The sequence below is a fragment of the Polypterus senegalus genome, chromosome 1, assembly GCF_016835505.1.
Source record: "Polypterus senegalus isolate Bchr_013 chromosome 1, ASM1683550v1, whole genome shotgun sequence".
NCBI lineage: Eukaryota > Metazoa > Chordata > Cladistia > Polypteriformes > Polypteridae > Polypterus > Polypterus senegalus.
The window spans coordinates 252663268-252685866 of record NC_053154.1 but is presented as its reverse complement, the minus strand read 5'-3'; the positions used below and the strand labels follow the sequence as shown (position 1 = coordinate 252685866).

The 22599-nt window shown below is 36.5% G+C and overlaps 1 protein-coding gene across 3 annotated transcripts in view; it reads right to left on the bottom strand.

The window, feature by feature from the left end:
• Positions 1-22599, bottom strand: part of LOC120540827 (polycomb group RING finger protein 5-B) — a 107826-nt gene that overhangs the window by 1509 nt on the left and 83718 nt on the right. For all 3 annotated transcript variants that reach the window (XM_039771927.1, XM_039771911.1, XM_039771918.1), the window contains exon 8: positions 17424-17513. In XM_039771927.1, the coding sequence (XP_039627861.1) occupies positions 17424-17513 (90 nt within the window). The remainder of the gene's footprint in view (positions 1-17423; positions 17514-22599) is intronic.

Genomic DNA, 22599 nt, shown 5'->3' with positions numbered 1-22599 from the left:
AATAAAGACGGGCTTCAAGCAGCCGGCTACCGACCGACTTAGAACGTGCATGAACTTCTCCCAGCTCATACCTTGATTGATTATCTGGGAGTGAAGTGGAGTTTTAGTGTGGCAATAATAGATCGTTATTTGGAACACACGCATTTCATGTGTGTTCCATTTCTACAGTAATCTGTGTAAACACATTTTTAAAACAGAAACGTTTTTCATATTTTAGTTATAAATGACAAAATGTAGGCATAAACTATATAATGTGCTAGCAAAATACCCGCACTTCGAAGCGGCGAAGTACTGCCTTAAAATTTATATTAAGAAAACAAGTAAACCTTTTTAAACTGAGGGAAAATATAAGGATCTCTTTGTATGCCATGTTCGGCCCTCCGGTTGTAATATGACCAAGCTGTGCGCTGAGCTTACTCTTGAGCATGCAACGTACAGTTGGCCATGTGAAAAGGATACTTGCCTCAAATCTTACAGCTTGGATTCCTGCTGTCATAATTGGCTTGAGTTTCATGGTTTGTTTCAATTACGTTAGTATTTGCATAACTTGTTGTGTTGAAGTGACATTCGGCACCTGTCAAGCGTTGTAAGCATACAACCGGTTTCATCGATAACTTCGCATCCAGCTTTTGAGAGTTGAAACATTCATAAACATCAAAGTGTCCACTACTCAAATCGTCACCTGTGAATCTAAGATGTTTAGGAGGCATTGGCGGTTGTCCAAAAGTGTAAAATACTTGGCTATTTTGGTACACTTGAAAGCGACAACCGAATAATTCAGCGGCAGCCAGCATTAGCATTTCACTATTATAGTGCTCCTGTGTAGTATAATTATCTCCTGTACCGTCATCAGTCCACACCTTGAACCTGTCCAAGTCATTCAATACATAAGACACAATGTTCCTCCGGATATCAAGAGTGAGCCTGATATGGACGTTCAATATGTAACACAGAGAATGAAAAAGGCAGGCGCCATCTCCGGGCATGGAAACCACTCGGTAAGTGACAGTTCTTTGATCAATTGTGATCACCTCGATAGACATGTTAATGGGGGTTGGAACGATAAAGGAAATGGGTACCTGAACAATGTAAACTAAGTCTAAAATATCTATACAATAACTATAATTGTAACAAAGGAACAATAAAACAGCGGAGAAGCCATGGATTAAATAAAAAGGCTTCAGTTATCAGCAGGGAGACGTGAATCCCGTGGCGAAGCAAGGAAGGGAATGAAGAGACCGTAGCGACAGACAGCCTACAACGTGGGAGGCGTGGGGATGGGGGACCCAACGCCGCCTCACACGGTGACCGAGCTGTAGGCTATGGACGTATATATGTACGTAAGTAGGATTCAGTTAGCGTTGGGAACCCGCATACCAAATTTCTTGAAGATGGACCCATAGGCAACAAAGACCGTTGGAAAGTTCAATATTGCGGCAGACAGTGGCTTCATACCACCGAAATAAGTACCTACATTGGTTTTAGTTAGCGCAGAGAAGCCGTCTACCAAATATCGTGAAGATGGGGCCATGAATAAGAAAGTTTAACATGGCGGACGTTGTCGGCCGTTACGCGTAGAATTTCTAAATGAAACCTGCTTAACTTTTGTAAGTAAGCTGTAAGGAATGAGCCTGCCAAATTTCAGCCTTCTACCTACATGGGAAGTTGGAGAATTAGTGACGTTGGAAAGTTCAATATGGCGGACGACATTGGCGTTGAAGTTGGAGAATTAGTGATGAGTGAGTGAGTGAGTCAGTCAGTCAGTGAGGGCTTTGCCTTTTATTAGTATAGACTAGCAAAATACCCGCGCTTCACAGCAGAGAAGTAGTGTGTTAAAGAAGTAATGAAAAAGAAAAGGAAACGTTTTTAAAATAACGTAACATGATTGTCAATGTAATTGTTTTGTCACTGTTGTGAGTGATAAGTGTTGCTGTCATATATATATATCTATACTAATAAAAGGCAAAGCCCTCACTGACTGACTGACTCACTCACTCACTGACTCATCACTAATTCTCCAAGTTCCCGTGTAGGTAGAAGGCTGAAATTTGGCAGGCTCATTCTTTACAGCTTCCTTACAAAAGTTGGGCAGGTTTCATTTCGAAATTCTATGTGTAATGGTCATAACTGGAAGCTATTTTTCTCCATTTACTGTAATGGAGTTGAGCTCGAAAGCCGTGGGGGGCAGAGTTTTGTGTCACATCATCACGCCTCCCGCGTAATCACGTGAACTGACTGTCAACGCAGTGCGTAGAAAACCAGGAAGAGCTCCAAAAGCGCTGAAGAAAACATGCATTATATAATTGAGAAGGCAGCGAAACAATAAGAAGCGAGCGAGTGACAAATACAACCATATTCATGAGTGCTGCTACTTCGGAAACAAAGCACGGTGTAAACCAAAAGTTTAAATTGAGTTCATAGATAGGCTGCCGCTGGCGTTTGTCATGCCCACGGGTAATGCGGGATACAAGTTTAATGAGAGGACGCAGGATATAAACGAGAGTTTTGATCACTTTGTAACTAAGTTAAAATTGCAGGTGCGGGGCTGTGCTTATGCAAATTCCGAGAGACTGTGTTTGTGGGGGATTGACAGTTAAGGCGGGTGGGGGAGTCACATCATCATCTCCCCTCCCATTCACCTCATTTCGCTCTGAGCTGAGCTCCGCAGCTAACGCAGTAGTGATGGGAAGTTCGGATCATTTTACCGACTTCGTTCAATTCTCTTTCCGGGTCAGACTGCATAGGTTAAGCTTATAAGGCTGTCACGTAATGATCGAATGACTCAAACCCGAAGACTCGATCGATGAACTAATCAATTCTGTTTCCGGCTCAGACTGAGTTGGTTAAGCTTATGGGGCTGTCACGTAATGATCGAAAGACTCAAACCCGAAGACTCGAAACAGGTGAATCAATTCCAATACAGAAACTGTAGGAAGTTGTGCAAATGCGCATGCGCAACTGAACGAATCACTCCCACGAGACGACTCGTTCTTCCCGAGTCACATTAAAGATTCGTTCAAAATGAACGAATCGTTCAAGAACGACCCATCACTATAACGCAGTGTTACAGAAGCGACTTTGGGGAACTATTGTCAATGCATGATTTCCTGGTACACCGATTACATTGATCAGCGCTTCCCGATTCATTTTACCCTCGCACCCCCTTGGTTTGAGAAGAAGTATGAAAAAATATGAGGTTAACACAAAAAAACAGATCACCAATTGTTTTGGTAAAGCCATACTCAGTGTAATCTTCCTTCCATTTTATAATTTTTCCGCTACTAGCCATGATTAAATGAACGGTAAAAAAGTAAGAGCAAAGCGAGGGTGACTTATTCAGGCAGGCAGGCGACGGCTCAATAGCTCGAATTTGGATATAAGTAGGTTCTATTTAGTCGCCAGAAATATCTTTGTTAGGAATGGAAGTTGAATTTAGTCTTTAAATTTCTATAGCAAAGAAAACGTTAAGCAATGATGACTAAATTTAACTATATAAAGTCAAAAGTTTTATATATAAAGTCATTCCCGAATATATAAAGTCAAACCTTGATTATATAAAGTCACTGTCGGAATATATAAAGTCAAAACTTAAATATGTAAAGTCAGCGTCGGAATATATAAAGTCAGCGCTGGAATATATAAAGTGACCGCTGCAATATATAAAGTCAAAACTTCAATATATAAAGTCAGCGTTGGAATATACAAAGTCAGCGCTGGAATATCTATCTATCCATTTCCCAACCCGTTGAATCCGACCACAGGGTCACAGGGGTCTGCTGGAGCCAATCCCAGCCAACACTGGGCGCAAGGCAGGAACCAATCCTGGGCAGGGCACATGCATCATTTTCAAAACATTAACCGAACAGTGTTTTTTTAATTTATTTTTCTGAATACGTTTTTGTTAACTTAGTTCAGTTCAGAGTCGTTTCAATCAATAGATTTTGACTTTCACTTTATATATTCAGGAGTGAGCTTATATACTCTGATGTTGACTTTATATAATCAGGAATGACTTTATATATACCGACACTGGCTTTATATATTCAAGTTTTGACTTTATATATTCCTACAGTGACTTTATATATTCGGGAATGACTTTATATATTCACAAAATCAATGTATTTGCCTGTTTGGCACCCCATAGTATATATGTGTGTGTATATATATGTACACATGCTATATATATATATATATATATATATATATATATATATATATATATATATATATATATATATATATATATATATATATATATAGATATAGATATAGATATAGATATAGATATATATAGATATAGATATAGATATATATATAGACTAGCAAAATACCAGGCCATGATGAGAAGTAGTGTGTTAAAGAAGTAATGAAAAGAAAAGGAAACATTTTAATAATAACGTAACATGATTGACAATGTAATTGTGTTGTCATTGTCATGAGTGTTGCTGGCATATATATATATATATATATATATATATATATATATATATATATATATACACACACACACACACACACATATAAACATATATATATACACATCATATACATACTTATATACATATATATATACATATACATACTGTATGCATATACATATATATATATATATATACACACACAAACACATATATACATATATATACATTCATTTTCAGTGTGCACAAAACCATGCTTTTATCAAGGCTTCCGTCGGGTAGTCTTTTGAAATGAAATTTGCCTCCGATCAGTCTTAGGAACGTGCTTTATTCCGACTCTAACATTTTTGTAGCTCTGATGTGTGCATCAATGTCATCGATGTAAAAGGAAATCATGCATTGACAAAAGTTCCCCTTTGCTTGGAATTGAAAGTGTGATTAAATGCGTTATTTTTTTAACGCGTTATGGAGTACATGCATCGAAGCTTCTCAGCTGTGCTTGTGCTAAGAAAAGGAAACATTTTAAAAATAACGTAACATGATTCTGCGTTAACCGCATATTTTTTCATGTGTCTCAAACCAAGGGGATGCGAAGGTAAAATGAATCAGCAAGCGCGCGTACATACTCAGTGCATCCCCTCTCGGGAATCGAACCTCGGATGTCGGCGCTAGAGGCGAAGCCTGTACCATTGCACCACGGCATGTGGCTTGTCTATTTGAGAGTATGTAGATCGTGGTATATATATATATATATACATATATATATATATATATATATATATACCCGTGTTTCGCAGCGGAGAAGTAGTGTGTTAAAGAAGTTATGAAAAAGAAAAGGGAACATTTTAAAAATAATGTAACATGATTGTCAATATACAGTGATTGTTTTGTGATTGTTGCTGTCATTAAGGATTTGATTATCATTATTTCTTTCAATCAGGTTCGTATTTGTAGGATGTGTTGTGTTCAAGTTACATTCCGTGTTTGTCAATCGTTGTAAAGATAACAGGTTTCATTCATCGATTCGTTTCTTACTGCATCAATAAACAGCTTGTCTTCCTCTTTATCTGAGACGTGACACACTGCATGCACAGGTTTTTTTTATACTGTCTTCCTTTAGCGGGACATTGACTTTTTCCACCGTGTGCTTTGTTTCCGCAGTATGAACTCCGCACTTATGAATATGCTTGTATGTATCAGACGGTTCATATTTTTTTGCTGCCTTCTCAATTGTGTAATTCGGTTTTTGTTCAGCACTCTTTGGAAAAGTTTCTTTTTGTCTGTGGACAGCGTTAGTTCACGTGAGCCGCTCGGTGTACATGCATCGAAGGTTCCCAGCTGTGCTGGTGCCATCTCGTGCGATGTCTACGGCTGCATTTAATGTTAGCTAAGACCCGGCACTTAAAAGTTTCTTTCGTAGTATCCCTGAGTTTGTGCCAAACACCACCCTGACCATCTCATCTTCCTCTGCATAAGCACAGTCCTTCACCCGTGAATATTTAGCGGCAGTGTTTCTATTGGATTGCCGCTGACGGACGGCCTTATATGGGCAGGCACTAAATTATGTGGGAGGCGTAACTCTGCTTCCCACGGGCATCGAGCAGAAGTCTATTATAGTATATGGACGAAAAAATAGGTTCCAGTTATGACCATTACGCGTAGAATTTCGAAATGAAACCTGCCCAACTTTTGTAAGTAAGCTGTAAGGAATGAGCCTGCCAAATTTCAGCCTTCTACCTACACGGGAAGTTGGAGAATTAGTGATGAGTGAGTGAGTGAGTGAGTGAGTGAGTGAGTCAGTGAGGGCTTTGCCTTTTATTAGTATAGATGAAGCCTGAAGTCCAAAGATCAAATAACCACTTTCACAAAAGGTTCAAGGAAAAGACAACAGCTTCCATGGCGTAGCGGAAAGAAAAAAAGCTGCGTTAGTATGCGACATTGACTCGCATTTACAATGACTGCCTCCGTGGCGCAATGGTATTAGCTGCTCACTCACTCACTGACTCATCACTAATTCTCCAACTTTCTGTGTAGGTAGAAGGCTGAAATTTGGCAGGCTCATTCCTTACAGCTTACAAGTATCATAAATTACACTGGCTGTTACAAACTGAAATCAAATGTATGCTTTTATTCTAAAATAGTAAGAATGGGAGCAGTTCACTTCTCAAAACAGAGTCGTGTGGGATCAAACTTGTGACCTTTTGATTCCCAGTCAGCAGCTGACACTGTTGTGCCACAGAGGCAGTCATAGTAAATGCGTGTCAATGTTGCACACTAACGCGGCTTTTTTTCTGCAGTTATATTTTTGAATAAAAGTGCACTTGTTCTGTTATATTTGTACATTTTGTGAAAGTATTTCTTTGATATTTGGACTTCAGGCTTCACACATTATACACTTCATGTCTACATTTTGTCAATTATTACTAAAACATGAAAAACGTTTCTGTTTTAACAATGTGTTTACTGTGCATAGATCGTTGTAAACATGGAACACACATGAAATGCAAGTGTTCCAAATAACGATATACTATTTATAAAAGATGTAATTTTGCTAGACTTTTCACTCTATACAACTCTAAGCAACTGACACGCAGCTAAACAAACTTGAGCTGAGAAAACTGTGCGGGGTGGGGGGATGTGATAGCATGCTGGTTGCTGTTTGGTGCTTATCCACACATTAACAGGACAAAGGACGCTGATGGAGAGGTGAGAAGCGATTTAAGGTGGGATGTATTTTTGAGTTTTTTCGTAGGCTCTGGTAATTCTTGTGTTAAAGTGGTAGATTGAATTGAAAAAAAAAACAAACCAAAGACTGATCCTTTTTTAATTGATGTACAGGATAATCAGAAAATCTTATTCACCATCAATAAAATCTAATTCCTGAAAACCTTGTAGTGAAACGTCAAGCAAAATGACACCTTTTATTGGCTAAGTAAAAAGATTACAATGTGCAAGCTTTCAAGGCAACTCAGGCCCCTTCTTCAGGTCAGATGTAATATAGAAACTGGAGATCCCTGTGTTTATATACGCACTAGGACAAGAAACAACATTGGTAAATCTTTAAGTGAGAAATCTTAAATGTAAAAAATTAATAGAGCCCTTCAGGCTAAGGTTCATTTAACAAGAGAAAAGAACAATGTATGGTCAAGATCTTTGGATAAGATAACTGTCCAACAAAATCTTTTGAATTTCCATACAATGTGGATCAGTCAGGTTGTCTGTGTCAGTCTGAGAGATGCAAACAATCCTCATACCTGGCCATAAAACTGACACTGTGAGAAGGACTTTAAAGTCACAGTGCTTATGGGCAACTTCAGAACACAGCAAGAGAGAAAAGAATGGGAAGTTAAACTCTTGCTAAAACTGAACACATTACAACATGTTATGAATAGAGACAAGGGTTTTATGGCCAGGTATGAGGATTGTTTGCATCTCTCATCCTTGTACCTTTTGCTTTTTCTTGGAGAGAAGTGGCTTCTTTGCTGCCCTTCTTGACAGGCCATTCTCCAAAAGTCTTTGCTTTACTGTGCGTGCAGATGCACTCAAACCTGTCTACTGTCATTCCTGAGCAAGCTCTACACTGGTGGTGTCCCAATCCCACAGCTGAATTAACTTTAGGAGATGGACCTGGTGCTTGCTGGACTTTCTTGGGCGCCCTGAAGCCTTGTTTTTCTAGAATTAAATTCATTTTCAAGGGAAAGAGAGACTTTGCAATTAACTGAAATTCATCTGATCAATCTTCATAACATTCTGGAGTATATGCAATTGCCATCAAAAAAACCGAGACAGCAAACTTTGTGAAAATTTATATTTGTGTAATTCTCAAAACCTCTGGCCATAACTGTAGAGTATATATATTTTTTCAGACTTGTGTATATATATTTGACTGAGGGAAGTTTATGGTCTTGTTTGGATTGTTTATATGGTGCAACTATCTGCCAAGTCAAACGGCCATTATTAAAATGTTCTTCTAACATACAGGTGCTGGTCATAAAATTAGAATATCATGAAAAAGTTGATTTATTTCAGTAATTCCATTCAAAAAGTGAAACTTGTATATTAGATTCATTCATTACACACAGACTAATGTATTTCAAATGTTTATTTCTTTTAATTTTGATGATTATAACTGACAACTAATGAAAGTCCCAAATTCAGTATCTCGGAAAATTAGGATATCAATTAAGACCAGTGCAAAAAAATGATTTTTAGAAATGTTGGCCAACTGAAAGGTATGAACATGAAAAGTATGAGCATGTACAGGACTCAATATTTAGTTGGGGCTCCTTTGGCCTGGATTACTGCAGCAATGCGGCGTGGCATGGAATCAATCAGTCTGTGGCACTGCTCAGGTGTTATGAGAGCCCATGTTGCTTTGATAGTGGCCTTCAGCTCTTCTGAATTGTTGGGTCTGGCGTATTGCATCTTCCTCTTCACAATACCCAATAGATTTTCTATGGGGTTAAGGTCAGGCGAGTTTGATAGCCAATCAAGAACAGGGATACCATGGTCCTTAAACCAGGTACTGGTAGCTTTGGCACTGTGTGCAGGTGCCAGGTCCTGTTGGAAAATGAAATCTGCATCTCCATAAAGTTCGTCAGCAGCAGGAAGCATGAAGTGCTCTAAAACTTCCTGGTAGACGGCTGAGTTGACCTTGGACCTCAGAAAACACAATGGACCAACACCAGCACCCCAAACCATCACTGACTGTGGAAACTTTACACTGGACCTCAAGCAACGTGGATTCTGTGCCTCTCCTCTCTTCCTCTAGACTCTGGGACCTTGATTTCCAAAGGAAATGCAAAATTTACTTTCATCAGAGAACATAACTTTAGACCACTCAGCAGCAGTCCAGTCCATTTTGTCTTTAGCCCAGGCGAGACGCTTCTGACACTCTCTCTTGTTCAAGAGTGGCTTGACACAAGGAATGCGACAGCTGAAACCCATGTCTTGCATACGTCTGTGCGTGGTGGTTCTTGAAGCACTGACTCCAGCTGCAGTCCACTCTTTGTGAATCTCCCCCACAGTTTTGAATGGGTTTTGTTTCACAATCCTCTCCAGAGTGCGGTTATCCCTATTGCTTGTACACTTTTTTCTACCACATCTTGTCCTTCCCTTCGCCTCTCTATTAATGTGCTTGGACACAGAGCTCTGTGAATAGCCAGCCTCTTTAGCAATGACCTTTTGTGTCTTGCCCTCCTTGTGCAAGGTGTCACTGGTCATCTTTGGACAACTGTCAAGTCAGCAGTCTTCCCCATGATTGTGTAGCCTACAGAACTAGACTGAGAGACCATTTAAAGGCGTGTTTTGAGTTAATTAGCTGATTAGAGTGTGGAACCAGGTGTCTTCAATATTAAACCTTTTCACAATATTTTAATTTTCCGAGACACGGAATTTGGGACTTTCATTAGTTGTCAGTTATAATCATCAAAATTAAAAGAAATAAACATTTGAAATACATCAGTCTGTGTGTAATGAATGAATCTAATATACAAGTTTCACTTTTTGAATGGAATTACTGAAATAAATCAACTTTGTCATGATATTCTAATTTTATGACCAGCACCTGTACATTACATTTTTAAGGTACAGTTTGTATTATAATTTAATACAAATAACCAGAATATCTCTTCAGTATGCTGAAATTCTGTAATTGAAAACTGGCTGCTTTGCTTGCTGTACATTTAAGGGTATAATACACTTTTTTGCTTTTAGGCTCTGAATAATAGCAAACAAATTTAGCAATGACTGATCCCTGCTTATCCAGATTTAGAGATGACTTTCTTGAAACCAATCATGTAACACATATAACAAAACGTTGTAATTTGTAAGAATCTATTATCTTTAGTAAGTGACTGAAACACAGTAAAATCTGTCACAAATGTGAAATGTGGATCAAATACCTGTGACATTTGAAAGTTTCTAATCTTTCATTACTCTTCAGTTGATTACAAAATCCCGAGATCATCCTGCTCTCTCTCTCTTTGTAAGCTTATGTGAAACTTCTAAAATGTGTCCTTTCAAGTGTGCCTAATGGCACTAATTTAAATATTGTTGACCAATGCACTGACAAACTCTTTATTGAAGGGGTTACTAAGCAGACACCCTGCATTTGAAAGGAAAAAAGCACTTCTCAAATTCTCCATTGCATTGATGACAAATGGAGCTATCCTAAATAAAATATAAATAGTCTGTTTTTGAAAGTGCCTTGTAAATAAATACAAGATGGTCATTTGTAAAATCTTGCAATATTACATAGCGACAGTTAAAGTTAGTCAATGTACAACTCTATAGTATAACAGGATTAAAAGAATACTCCACCAAACTTTATAATAACATTAAAAGAATACCTCCACACAAAAATATTTTTTTATCTGTTACTTACCCTGTTGTTTGAAGTGTTGGATGAGCCAAACAGGATCAAGCTTTCAGTTCAAAAGATTGATCCTGTATGAATGCTCCCAACCCATCTGTTCACAAGAAGATTTTCTGAAGTGGGCTATTTAGCAATATTTCACCAAAACTACATATATTTGGCACATATGTATTATGCAGCAAGAGTAAATTGAAATATTTATCATGGACGATTTGATTTTGTCTGCTGTTTGTTCAGCATTGGTACATTTCATTAGCCATTGAAGTCTTCTATGTTTTGAATAAAACATGAGATTTAAAATCTTTCTCGCCAATAACTATAAACACCATGAGTTTAGTTAAAAGTAACATAAATAAATAAATAAATTCATTTTTGGGTGGAGTATTCCTTTAAGAAAAACAAGATTAGATGAAAATGATGTGATTATTTTTCCTGAATATAAACTGGGGAAATACAACAAATTGTGGTGTTCATGAAGAGGAGCTGATGTATGGAATCATTGACACTTTTTAACACAAAGGAAATAAGTTGCCTGTCTAGATTTAATATTCTCTGATAATCAAGACAAAAGCCAGAACAGGGATCAAGCATTTAGATTCTAATGATCATTAATATAATATATTGTTTTGTTCAATAGTAGGGTGTATATGCAAAAACTAAAACCACAAAATTTAATTAAAGCAAATTCAGAAAAGATATGTCTTAAAACAAAATGAACTGGTATGAAAGATTATGTATGAAGGTGTATGAAAACTAAAGGAACATATTTAAACATATTACTTAATGGGGATGGCAAGTTAAAAATTTCAACTACCAAAATTCAAGTGGAATAACAAACATAAAAGAACTGCTCAGTTGATGAGTTAGGAATTAAGACACAGCAAGTAAATGCACAAGTCAAAAAACTTGAGCACTAACAGGTTTGAGAGTAAATAAGAACAACAGTTGAAAAAAAAATTGGAATACAACCCTTCAACCCTTTCTCAAGTTAATGAGTAACAAGAACTAGTAAATTTAAAAAGCCTGAAATCAAATCACAAATAACAGATACCTTTTACCTAAGAGACTTCAAGGATGGTGCATTGATGTGTTAGACATAAAACTTTATTGTGCAGTTTTGCATAAAATAAGAGGACTTCCTGAAGACTGGAAACTTCTAGCTATTGCTGCATTAAATAAAGTGGGTGACTGGGCCAACTGTAATAAATATAGGGCATTTAGTTTAATGTGTATTGCAAGAAAATGAATGAAACAAGAAAAGGATTGAGCAGCAAACATTTACTACAGTTAGATTACATAACAGTCAACAAGAGTTTAGATGGGGAAATATCACATTTCACTAATATTCCAGAAATTTACAAGTAAGAAATAAATGTGATCACAGTGATGTATACAGTACATTTACATTACATTTACAGTACATTTATTTGGGGCACTATGTAATTTATAAGCTGTAGATGAAACTGTAATAGGTGGGTTGGATGGTACCTTAGAGACAGCAAAATCATTACTGCAGCATTGACAGTAAGAGAAGGAAATTATAATGCAATAAAAATGTTATACTTAAAATATAACCCAAAGAAAACTCAATTAAAAATTCTACTTTCTAGTATGAGACCCTATAAGGGCTAATGAGAGACTGGAGGAGAGAAGTGACATGACCTATGGAGAGGTGAATAATACTGTCTGCAAATTAATAATATGCTATAACTATGAGGATTGTGTGTGTGGTTGGCCGTCTGGATTTGTTTTGGTCTGTTTTGTTTTTGATTGTCTGTTTATGGCCTTTTTAAATCCACAATGTCTTTTCTTTGCTGGTCTATGACCTTCAAATTCTTTTAAAAACATGATCAACAGTTGATGAATTTTTTAAATATGATCGACTAGGCCAGTGTACTGTACTTGCTCTCCATTTTTTCTGCTGGTTATACTGGTGTGTCTGTGCTGTAAGCCCTGCATATTACTCCATCGGAAGTGCAACAGAAGATAGGCAAAATGCGGAGGTGTACTCGAAAACCTCAAAGCTTACCTGCCATCTTAACCAATGACTGATCCTCTTTACAGTTTGGCTTATGGTGGTTTCATCTTTTGGTGCTCTCTGGAACCTATGTATGAATGGATGCTGTCTGCTGATTTGACCAGGATCAGCTCCCCTGCCTGGGATTGCTGCATCGCTACAAAGGTGAAATGGATTCTAGGAACTTCTGTCTGGCGAATTATGGCTGTGGTCAATACTAGATCTCTAGCCAACAAAGCATTTATTTTAAATGATTTCTTCCCCTTTTGAGGATTGGATTTTTTATTTTTAACTGAAACTTGGCTGACTGTCAGTGATTTTTTTAGTGATTTTTTAATCCTTTAATCACCATAGCCACAGAGCCACCACTCCACCCCTCCGTACTGTAAGTTGTTTAGTTCCCCTAGGTCTGCTGGTTGTGGTGGTGGATTAGTGTCAATATTTAAAAGCCAGTATTACTGTCGACAACTGACAGTTACTCTAGCTTTGAATTACAGCTGTTTCAGATGGACTGATCTCATTCTGTGTCGTGTATCAACCACTGAAATTTAACAAGGATTTTATTCATGAGGTCTCTGAATTTCTGGCAGAAATTACACCAAATTATGACAGACTTTTAATTCTTGGGGATTTTAATTGTCATGTTTGCTGTCCGAATAAACCTCTAGTTAAAGACTTTTTAAACTTCATTGATTCTTTTAATCATGTTCAGTTTTTGAGGTGCCCAACATATAAGCATGGACATACACCGGATCCTGTTTTATTATATGGTTTAGCCGTCTGTAATAGTGAAGTGGTGTTATTTGCCTTTCAGGTCACTTGTCTATTATAACTGACTGTTCCTTATTATGCCAAACAGTCAGTATTTGTGGTCATTCTTTGGCTCTCACACAATAAAGTCCACTACTGCCAGTAAGTTCTCCACGGCTTTTATGGATACTGTGCAATTCCTCCTACCTCAGCTAAGCATTGATGGTCTAGTTACTTTGTTTAATGATACTTGTTCAAACATTTTAGGCTCTGTTTAAGGTCAAGCGCTGAAAACCTAAACCTGAGCTGTGGTTAAATGATCAGGTGGTTAAATCTAAGGTGGGCATGTAAGCAAGCAGAAAATAAGTGAGAAAAAGACAATCTTCAAAAGACAACAGTACAGAGTATTGTATAGCAGGGTATGTCATTCCAAATATGATAATATTTATCTATACTTTTCCATATCTGAAATTGAGTGAATAGAGCATCTCAGAAGAAAATGTTTTCCATAAATGTGCAATATGTACAAATATATGTATGTGAAGGAGTTTCGCTAAGCCAAATGATAGCTTAAGAAATTACACTGTTTTAGTGGACTGCAAATCTGAAATGTCACAGATTTGTTTGGGATAATAAGTCACAGAAGTGTGTCATCTCCATTTCTACTGATACAGCATTAGTGTTGATCACTTTCACAGTGAACACCTTGTGTTTGCTGGTGACCTTGTCTACTTAATATTTTCCTGGAAATTCGAAGTGCAGTAGGCTTAAACAAACATTTTTTTCCCCAGTGCCCCATGATGCTTTGTGAAGCTAGTGTGACAATACAAAGCTGTAGCAGCCACGCACAGGACCTTCATGCATGCATACTTCTCCTTTCATTTTACATTGCCACCTAATCTGCTTTGTACTTGCTGGATCTGTACCCTGCATGTGTTTATAAAAAGTATTTCATTTGAGGGATACATTAGTTGAGTATAATGAGAATATTATGAGTACTGCTACTGATATATACAACACTGATCCCTGTGCAATCATTCATTCACCACTGTGCCACTTGGCTGGTCAAATGTAATCAGCTATAAGCTGCAGCTACAAGTCAAAACAAGCCTTAAAGGAGCCCTCTCAACCCCCTCCCGAAGTCAGAAAACGCATGAAACAAGGTGAAATAATAATAATAACAAAACATTTATTACTGTTTATATGGCTTTCTATCTTCTAAATGGAAGAAAAAAAGTGTGAAACATCTGTAGAGAAAGACCAGAAACAAAAAAGTCATATCAGCTGCGTCCGGTGCAATAACTTCAAACAATGGAATGAGCCAGGTCCATGCCATCTACTCATGATACGGCCAAAGAATGGAACTCTGTGAGTGCAATAATTCATCATTTTTTTCTATTTTTTTGTAGTTTTAGGCAATTTTCGCCTTTTGGTTTTAGTTATTGTTTTGTCTATATCTTTTGTTGTTTGAGTCACAGTGGTACATGGCACAGCTGCCTCACAGATGAGATCATATTTTTGGCCACAATAATCGATCCATCATAGTTGGCAAACACTTTCGTATACCTCAGGGACACTTAAAAGACTATTGAACCATATCATCCACTCTACAATAGTTCAATTCCTCTTCTTCCATTGACTTCAATGCATTTCACAGAGTTGAGTAAAGTTCCCAAACATTTCTGTGATTTCTCTGAAATCCCTGTAAAGTGAACTCTGCGTGGTTTGCTTATCACTTCATAGTATGAACCAGACACCTTTGAGAACTCTTGTGATCATACAATTCACAGTTACCACTTTCAAGCTCTATAGGGTGTTAAAAAATGTATTCAGTAATCTGACTTGCCTTAATGTCTTCATGGAGCATTTCTACCTTCCTCAGTCAAGTGTGCCACCCAGTAACAGTATAAAGAAATGAACTTTACACTTTCTAGTTTTAAAACAAAATGCAAAACAATCTTTTTGATCTTTCTGATTTTACTAGCATTTCCCAATTACGAATAACATAGTTTTACTTTTGCACATTTTGAAAGCACTAGCTCGTGCCAGCACTTAATTTTTAACATAATCTTAGTACATGTGGAAGTTTTGGTGTGAAATCTGATTTATTATGTAGTCTGTACCTTCCACAACAATATACACCAAAATCTATGTAAAAAGCAAAATAAACATTTAAGTTTGTTTAAAATTACATTACTATTTCAATAAATTTTTGTCATTTTCAGTTTTAAGTAGGCCTAAGTTTCTTTATTTATCTGGGAAAGAGTCACACTGCTTGCAGCATTTTCACCTCCACCATATCAAATGTTATTTGCTATTATTTTTCTTCTTTTACAGTGTGGCCAGCAACATAAAAGTACTTCATACAAATGGCTATAAGCGTTATATAATAATTATTCCACCACAGCCATATACTTAAACTGCTGGGGCTTTTGGTCTTCCCAGGCCATTAAAACTGAGTTTTAGAGAAGGAAATCCTATCACTCTTTTCAATTGTATAACAAGCATTCTACTGCATGTTTTCCATGTGGCCAAATGAACATATACAGCATCATACTGGATTAATTTATGATTAGTTGTTGTCTTTAATGAGAAAATTAAAATATAACTAGTAAAAAAAATTTACGCTTACTAATCATTAACTTTGAAATGCATATAGGTGTATTTTATTTATTCAAAGCAATTTGTTTTTTACAAGCAGATTATTTTATTTTTAATGTTATAAATTTTCCTATTTTACATTTACTAATGTACTATATAAATAACAGTAGTATGATTATTATCACTCTATCCAGAATAAAGTGTCTTTTTTTGTAAAAAATGCAAACAGCCAGCTTTGCAAATTTTAGTTCTATAGGACTTGAAGTTAAAATGCAAGAGTAAGTTGCCATTTTTGGCTTCATTTTGATCTGGATGTCCTGAAAAAAGTCAAGCATGCTTTTATTTTTCATTTAATATTTTTACTTGGGGGCAGTAAGGTGGCACAGTGGTAATGCTACTGCTTCAGTGAGGAGACCAGGGTTCTGAGTAGAGTTTGCATGTTCTCCTTGTGTTTCTGTGGGTTTCATCTGGGTGCTTCTGTTACCAACCACTGTCCCAAAACATATAGGTTAGGTGAATTGATGATGTTAAATTGTCCTTTGTGTGTGTGTGTGTGTGTTCGACCTTCAATAGATTTGCACCCTGTCCAGTGATTGTTCCTGCCTTGCATCCTGTGGATAGGCTACAGTACTAATTGCAAATATGGTCAAGATTAAATGGATTAGAAAATGACACACCACTTCTAGTTGCTGCTGAAAAGTACCTGTGGCCTCCAGACAGTAAGTTCATATTACACCATTCAAAGTTTGATTGCACTTTGATTTTTGGCAAAAACTGTAAGCTTTACAAATCACTTCCAGTCAGTTTCTCCATATGACGAATTATTTCCATTTGTCTGCTTATTGTTAAGTGTTGCCAGTACACATTTGTTGTCTTCACTATTTGTTTTAGGCTAATTGTAAATACTTCATTTTTTTAATCGTCTACAAATTATTTTAATGTCTATATATAAAAATGGCACGCTAAAGTGGACCATGTAATTCAGAACCATTTGCCATGCTCAAAATAATGTAATTTCATATGAGAACTGATATATTCTGAAAAACTGAACTCTGCCAAAGGATCTGTCTTTCTATTTCCAGTGCCTGTGAAGATTCCATGCCTAATGTAGCAGGTTTGAGGAGAATAAGAAACAACCAGTGTCTTACCTATAATTAAGGAATCACCTGAAGGAAATTCCAGTGACCACAAGTCCAATTTGAGGAACTGCTACAAAAGGAAACCACTACAGAAATATTTAGTGAGAGGAATCAGGACTTACATTCTCCCCACGAAGTCGCCACCTTGTCATATAAATGAATTCCATGGTATGATCTTTTCCCATGATCTCACCATTGCATAGTACGTCAAGCTAGAGTCAAGAAAAATATTTTGTCAATGAACTTAGTAGTATCTCTTATTATTTGTTTAGAGAACTGCTAAGTAATTCTTTATAATTTATACATTAAAAATAGTGAAAAAACAGAATTGGAAAATTGAAGGAAAAATATGAACACCCTCAAGGCACATCACTCAGTACACAACAAAGCACAAATATTCTACATACCTTTAGAAAATCGTTTTTAAATCATCCAGTGAATAAGCTGTAAAGCCAAATAAATTATTGAAGCTAAGCTAGAACTTGTGATCACAAGAGCATTTCAAATGATGATTATTACAAATTACAAATTGTTAATCAAATATGAACAGTCAACCCTCACATCATTTCAAAATCATCATCAGTAGCTGATAAATTACATTAACAAGCAGATCAATTCAGGGTGGCCAAGCAAACATAAACCATTAATATCAATAAAACAATAAAATTGCTCAAAATGGGCCCATATCTAATTATACATAAATTACTATGAGCTAGATGTATGTATAGGATGCAGTACCTGCAACTGATTTTCTAAATACTACCCAATTCATCCTGAGAATATTTCAGGCACTGCATGTGCCTCACTACCTATTATTTATCAGTATTTCAACCTAATAGGCAGAGAATAACAGTCATATTAGAAATATATATATAGGTTGGCACTGGCGATTCATGGGTTTCCAATTACCCATTTCTGGGTCTGTCATCAATAATTTCATGGAAATTATTTTAAGAGTTTTGTCACCTATTGTGGAACAACACAAACAGTGCTTTATATCCTTTCTACTTAAATGGACTGCAAATCATAGCAACCCTGGAAGTACTGTGTCACTGAGCAGCCCTTCAGGGCTGCTGGGTGAAAGATAAGGATGCTAGTTTTAAGTGTGAGCCATAGCAAGAATCATAGTCAGTGCTCTTTTTATTTCAACACTTCACTGGAGAGCTGGATTACAATAGCCAATGCTTTTTTTGTTTCAACATTTCACTGGAGAGTTGGATTACAATTACATCCATCAGACTGAAGTTTGCTCTGGATGTATGTTCTTGTCCTGTGCCCACTTGTCTGTTGATTTTATCTGGGTTAGAAAATGTCTTTGTCTGGGAGCACTCCCAACTTCTACAGATCTTCACACATAACCACATGATAACTGGACAAAACTTTAGACAACTTTCAGGAGACTGTTTACGGGGTAATTTCATTTCATAACTACACCACTAACATCAGCATCTGTGAAACTGGACTGTGTCATGAGTATTTATCATTTTGTGCTTTACGCCCAAAATATATTCACAGATTTTCATATTTGCTGGGGTCTTGCACCCCTGACCCCCATTAATCACTAAGTATCACAAGGTTGTATATAAATATAGCAGGACTACATAGTCTACAACTGTTTCAAAATAAAGGCTGTAAACAATCCATTTTTTAAATTGCTTTTACTTTATATGTTTGAATTGATGATGTAATGTTTAAATTTCAAGAAAATAATGCTAGATTGTAAGCTATAGTCATTTAAAAGGACTGTGGCAGGATACTCCAGTTCAAACTACTATTACATACATTCGAATGTTAGCGAGACAATTACTATACTTTGAACTTTTATTACAAAATGACTAAGAAAGTAAAGACTAAAAAATGAAAGGAGACCACTGTTCAACAATCTCATTTGACTAAAGAAGTTATCAGCTAAACTCTCATAGTATCTCATTCAACTACTTTTTTAAAAGTTGTCAAAACTTCTTTCAATACATAGCTTGGCAGTAATACCCTTTTGCACCTCCATCAATATTATTATTTAATTGAAAGAACTCAAATTTACAGAAGTGGTTTTGTTGCATCTAAGAGCTCTCCTATCAGTAAGATTTCAACAATCTTGTCCAATTTCTAATTTCTCCAAAATAACATTAGTTCAAGTTTTAAAGAACCCTAGTCCTACTGTATACTATACAATCTAAATTTATCTTTAGTAGCTCTCAGTGTAAGGAAACTGTGCACAATTTACCCTTAACAAATTTTACTGTGTCCATGTGTTCTTGTTGATGAACTCATTTTAAAGTAAGAGTTGGGATACACTGATTACCTTTCATAATTTAGAAAACTTCAACCATGTATCTATTTAGAGAGTTTATGAATAACCTCTGTAGCTGTACGGGTTTTGCGGATTTCTAAAATTGTGCATCTACTGAGTTAGCAAGGTAGAATCCACAATAAGTCAAACACATAATAAAAGAAAATCCACAGTCCAATAAAATTCATTTTAAAAACTTTAATGAAAATCCAAAGAACAAATCATAAAAATCAGGAAGAAGTTAATACACACACACAAAATAAAAGCTGAGAAAAAGTTAAAAGGGAAATAGGGTGTCTTCCCTATTTCATTACAATCTTATTTTTCTCATATTAGACTTCAGTTAAGGTCTCAGCTTAAAGTTAAGTTACTTGTCTATTGTGTATTCTAATGAACATACAGTTTCACTACTATATGCTATGGTATGAAACTGTTTAACCTCAATGCCTTTCCAACTGCAAGTCAGAACTAACACTAAACTAATGAAAAAAAAAATATATAAATATATCCCATTTACATGTTAGCTTGTGGGGATAAAATTCAAACCTTTCATCTATGTAGTTATGTGTTCTATATAATAATACATAGCAAAACATTTTTATATAACAAGTTAATACTTAAATCAATTTAACATACAATAGACTAACTAAAAATGTCTCTTACAATCTCCTTTGACTTGCACTCTGCACGCAATGTACATCACATATCATCTTGTAAGCCTTCTTCATGGCTTCTGTGCACTGTCTTGATGTATAGTATATAGTGACAAGTCCAGTATGACACCTAGGTCATTTTCATAAGGTGTAGCTTCAAGTTTCAGAACTCCCATTGTGTACTCTAATCTTAAGGTTTCACTTCCTACATGTAATACTTTGCATTTGCTTACACTGAACTTTGTCTGCCACAAATCTGTCCAAGCCTGTATTCTCTAAATTTCCTCTGTAATGATTTAAAATAGACTATTCAGTCCATCAAGCTTGTTTGTTCAAATAATGGCTAAGCTATCACAGTATCTCATCCAGATACTTCTTAAAGGTTGTCAAGGTTTCTGCTTCAAGTACATGACTGGGTAGTTTGTTCCAGATACTCACGTCTACTTGAGTAAATAAGTGCATCTTGGATACATTCTTAAACTGATTTCCCTTTAATTTCCACTGGTGTCCTTGTGTATGTTATTCACCTTTTAGCCGACAATTTGACTGGATCTACTTTATTAAAGCCTCTGATCTACTTTTTTGAAGGCTCAAGCAGACACCTCTTTAAGTTCTTGCTTCTACTCCTGGGATCTCCAGGACAATGTCAAAGATGAGTTTAGAAGAGAGAAATGTGCAGTGATTAAGATCCACTGAACTGGAGAGACACTCACATTGAAGAAGTGTGGCATAAAAGGGAGAGAAAGGACCACAGCAAGCTTACAGGAGCCGAGCATGTAGGTATGGAATTGAAGCAATAGCTGTTACAGTCCACAGGAAAGCATTGATAGTGGCTACTACTTTAATTGTTACAAAAAAATGCTTAAGCTGTACACTAAATAGACTAAAGTATCTTAGTGATTTAAATGTCACCTTGCCCTGATGACTGTCAGCTTGCAGAACAGCTGACTCACATCTGGTTTGCAGTCTTTCCAAGCCAGACTCCAGAACTTCAAACATCAAACAAGACTTGCATTGTAATAGCTTCATTATTAAAATTTACATTACTGAATACTCAACCACTTTTCATTAAAATTTAAATAATTTAAACTAAATTATTTAAATGAAGAAATTGCATATCAATTTAAAGGAAGTATTTAACAGCTACTGGTCAGTTTAAGGTCCTGTAATACTTTGACCCCTTGAATACCTATTGCGTGCCTTGGTTTGTGGTTACTAAACCTTTTCTTCTTCCTGCTTGTCTCCCTGCATGACTGTTTTCTTAATTCAGAGTCCCTTTTTTGATTCCTTTCTTTCAAACCAGGCACCACCGATACTGTACTAAAATTGTGATCCTTTTTATAAAATAACACTTAGGCCCTTACTATATGTACTGCTTGATCTAGTAACCCTTTTACACCTGAATTCCTTCTCACAAAGGAAACACAATTACTTTTTGCTATTAACTGCTACAATATTGGTTGTTAACATAGTGTCCTGCTGGTCTCTGTCTCAATTTGTGCTGTGCCCTGTCTGCACTGCTCAGTGCACAGCACCCTCAATGCACTACAAAGTTTGAGCACATGACCCTTTTTAGCTGCTCCGATTCAAATGTTAAATTTTAATTCACTTCAACACAAGTAAAATGCAGCACTCGGAAACACTCAGTACTTCATCCAAGATCAACTTCACTGTCTTGCATAAACAGTACATAGGTCATATAGTATAATGGAACTCTTACTTGTATGTCTCAACAGAACAACAATACCAACAAAGACACATACACTTACACCCAAAGGAAGACATCAGTTTGTTAGCACCTCAGTCAAGCACTTTAACTATCATTCACTTGATTTGTGCAGAGCACCATATTTCTATGGGGGAACAAAAGTTTCTTCCAAGCTATCATTCCACAAAAGACATTCTGATTCAGTACTTTGCTGACAATAATCTTAGACCCTCAATATGGTGATAAAGACAACTGACTTTATGGCTAATACCTTCGAGGTATCTAGGAACACTATATGATTGCATTAACACTAGAAATACAAGAAAGCTCGTATATCCGGCCTACTTTAAATCCAATGGCACGTCTTTTATCTTGTAAATGTGTCGATAATCCCATGCAGCAAGCAGCCTGCTATACCACCACCCCACCCCATCGTCGGAGAAACTGCAAAAACCTCTCCCAAATGAAGCCTTGTTTATCAGTGAGTCAGGTACCCAGGCTAAAAAAATATATTGTTATTCGGAAAGCACATTAATTTCACGTGTGTTCCATGTCGACAAAGATCTGTGTAAGTGTAGGATGACAGAAATGTTGAACACATACCTAAAAGACAAACTTTTTCCATGTTTTAGTACTAACGACAAAAT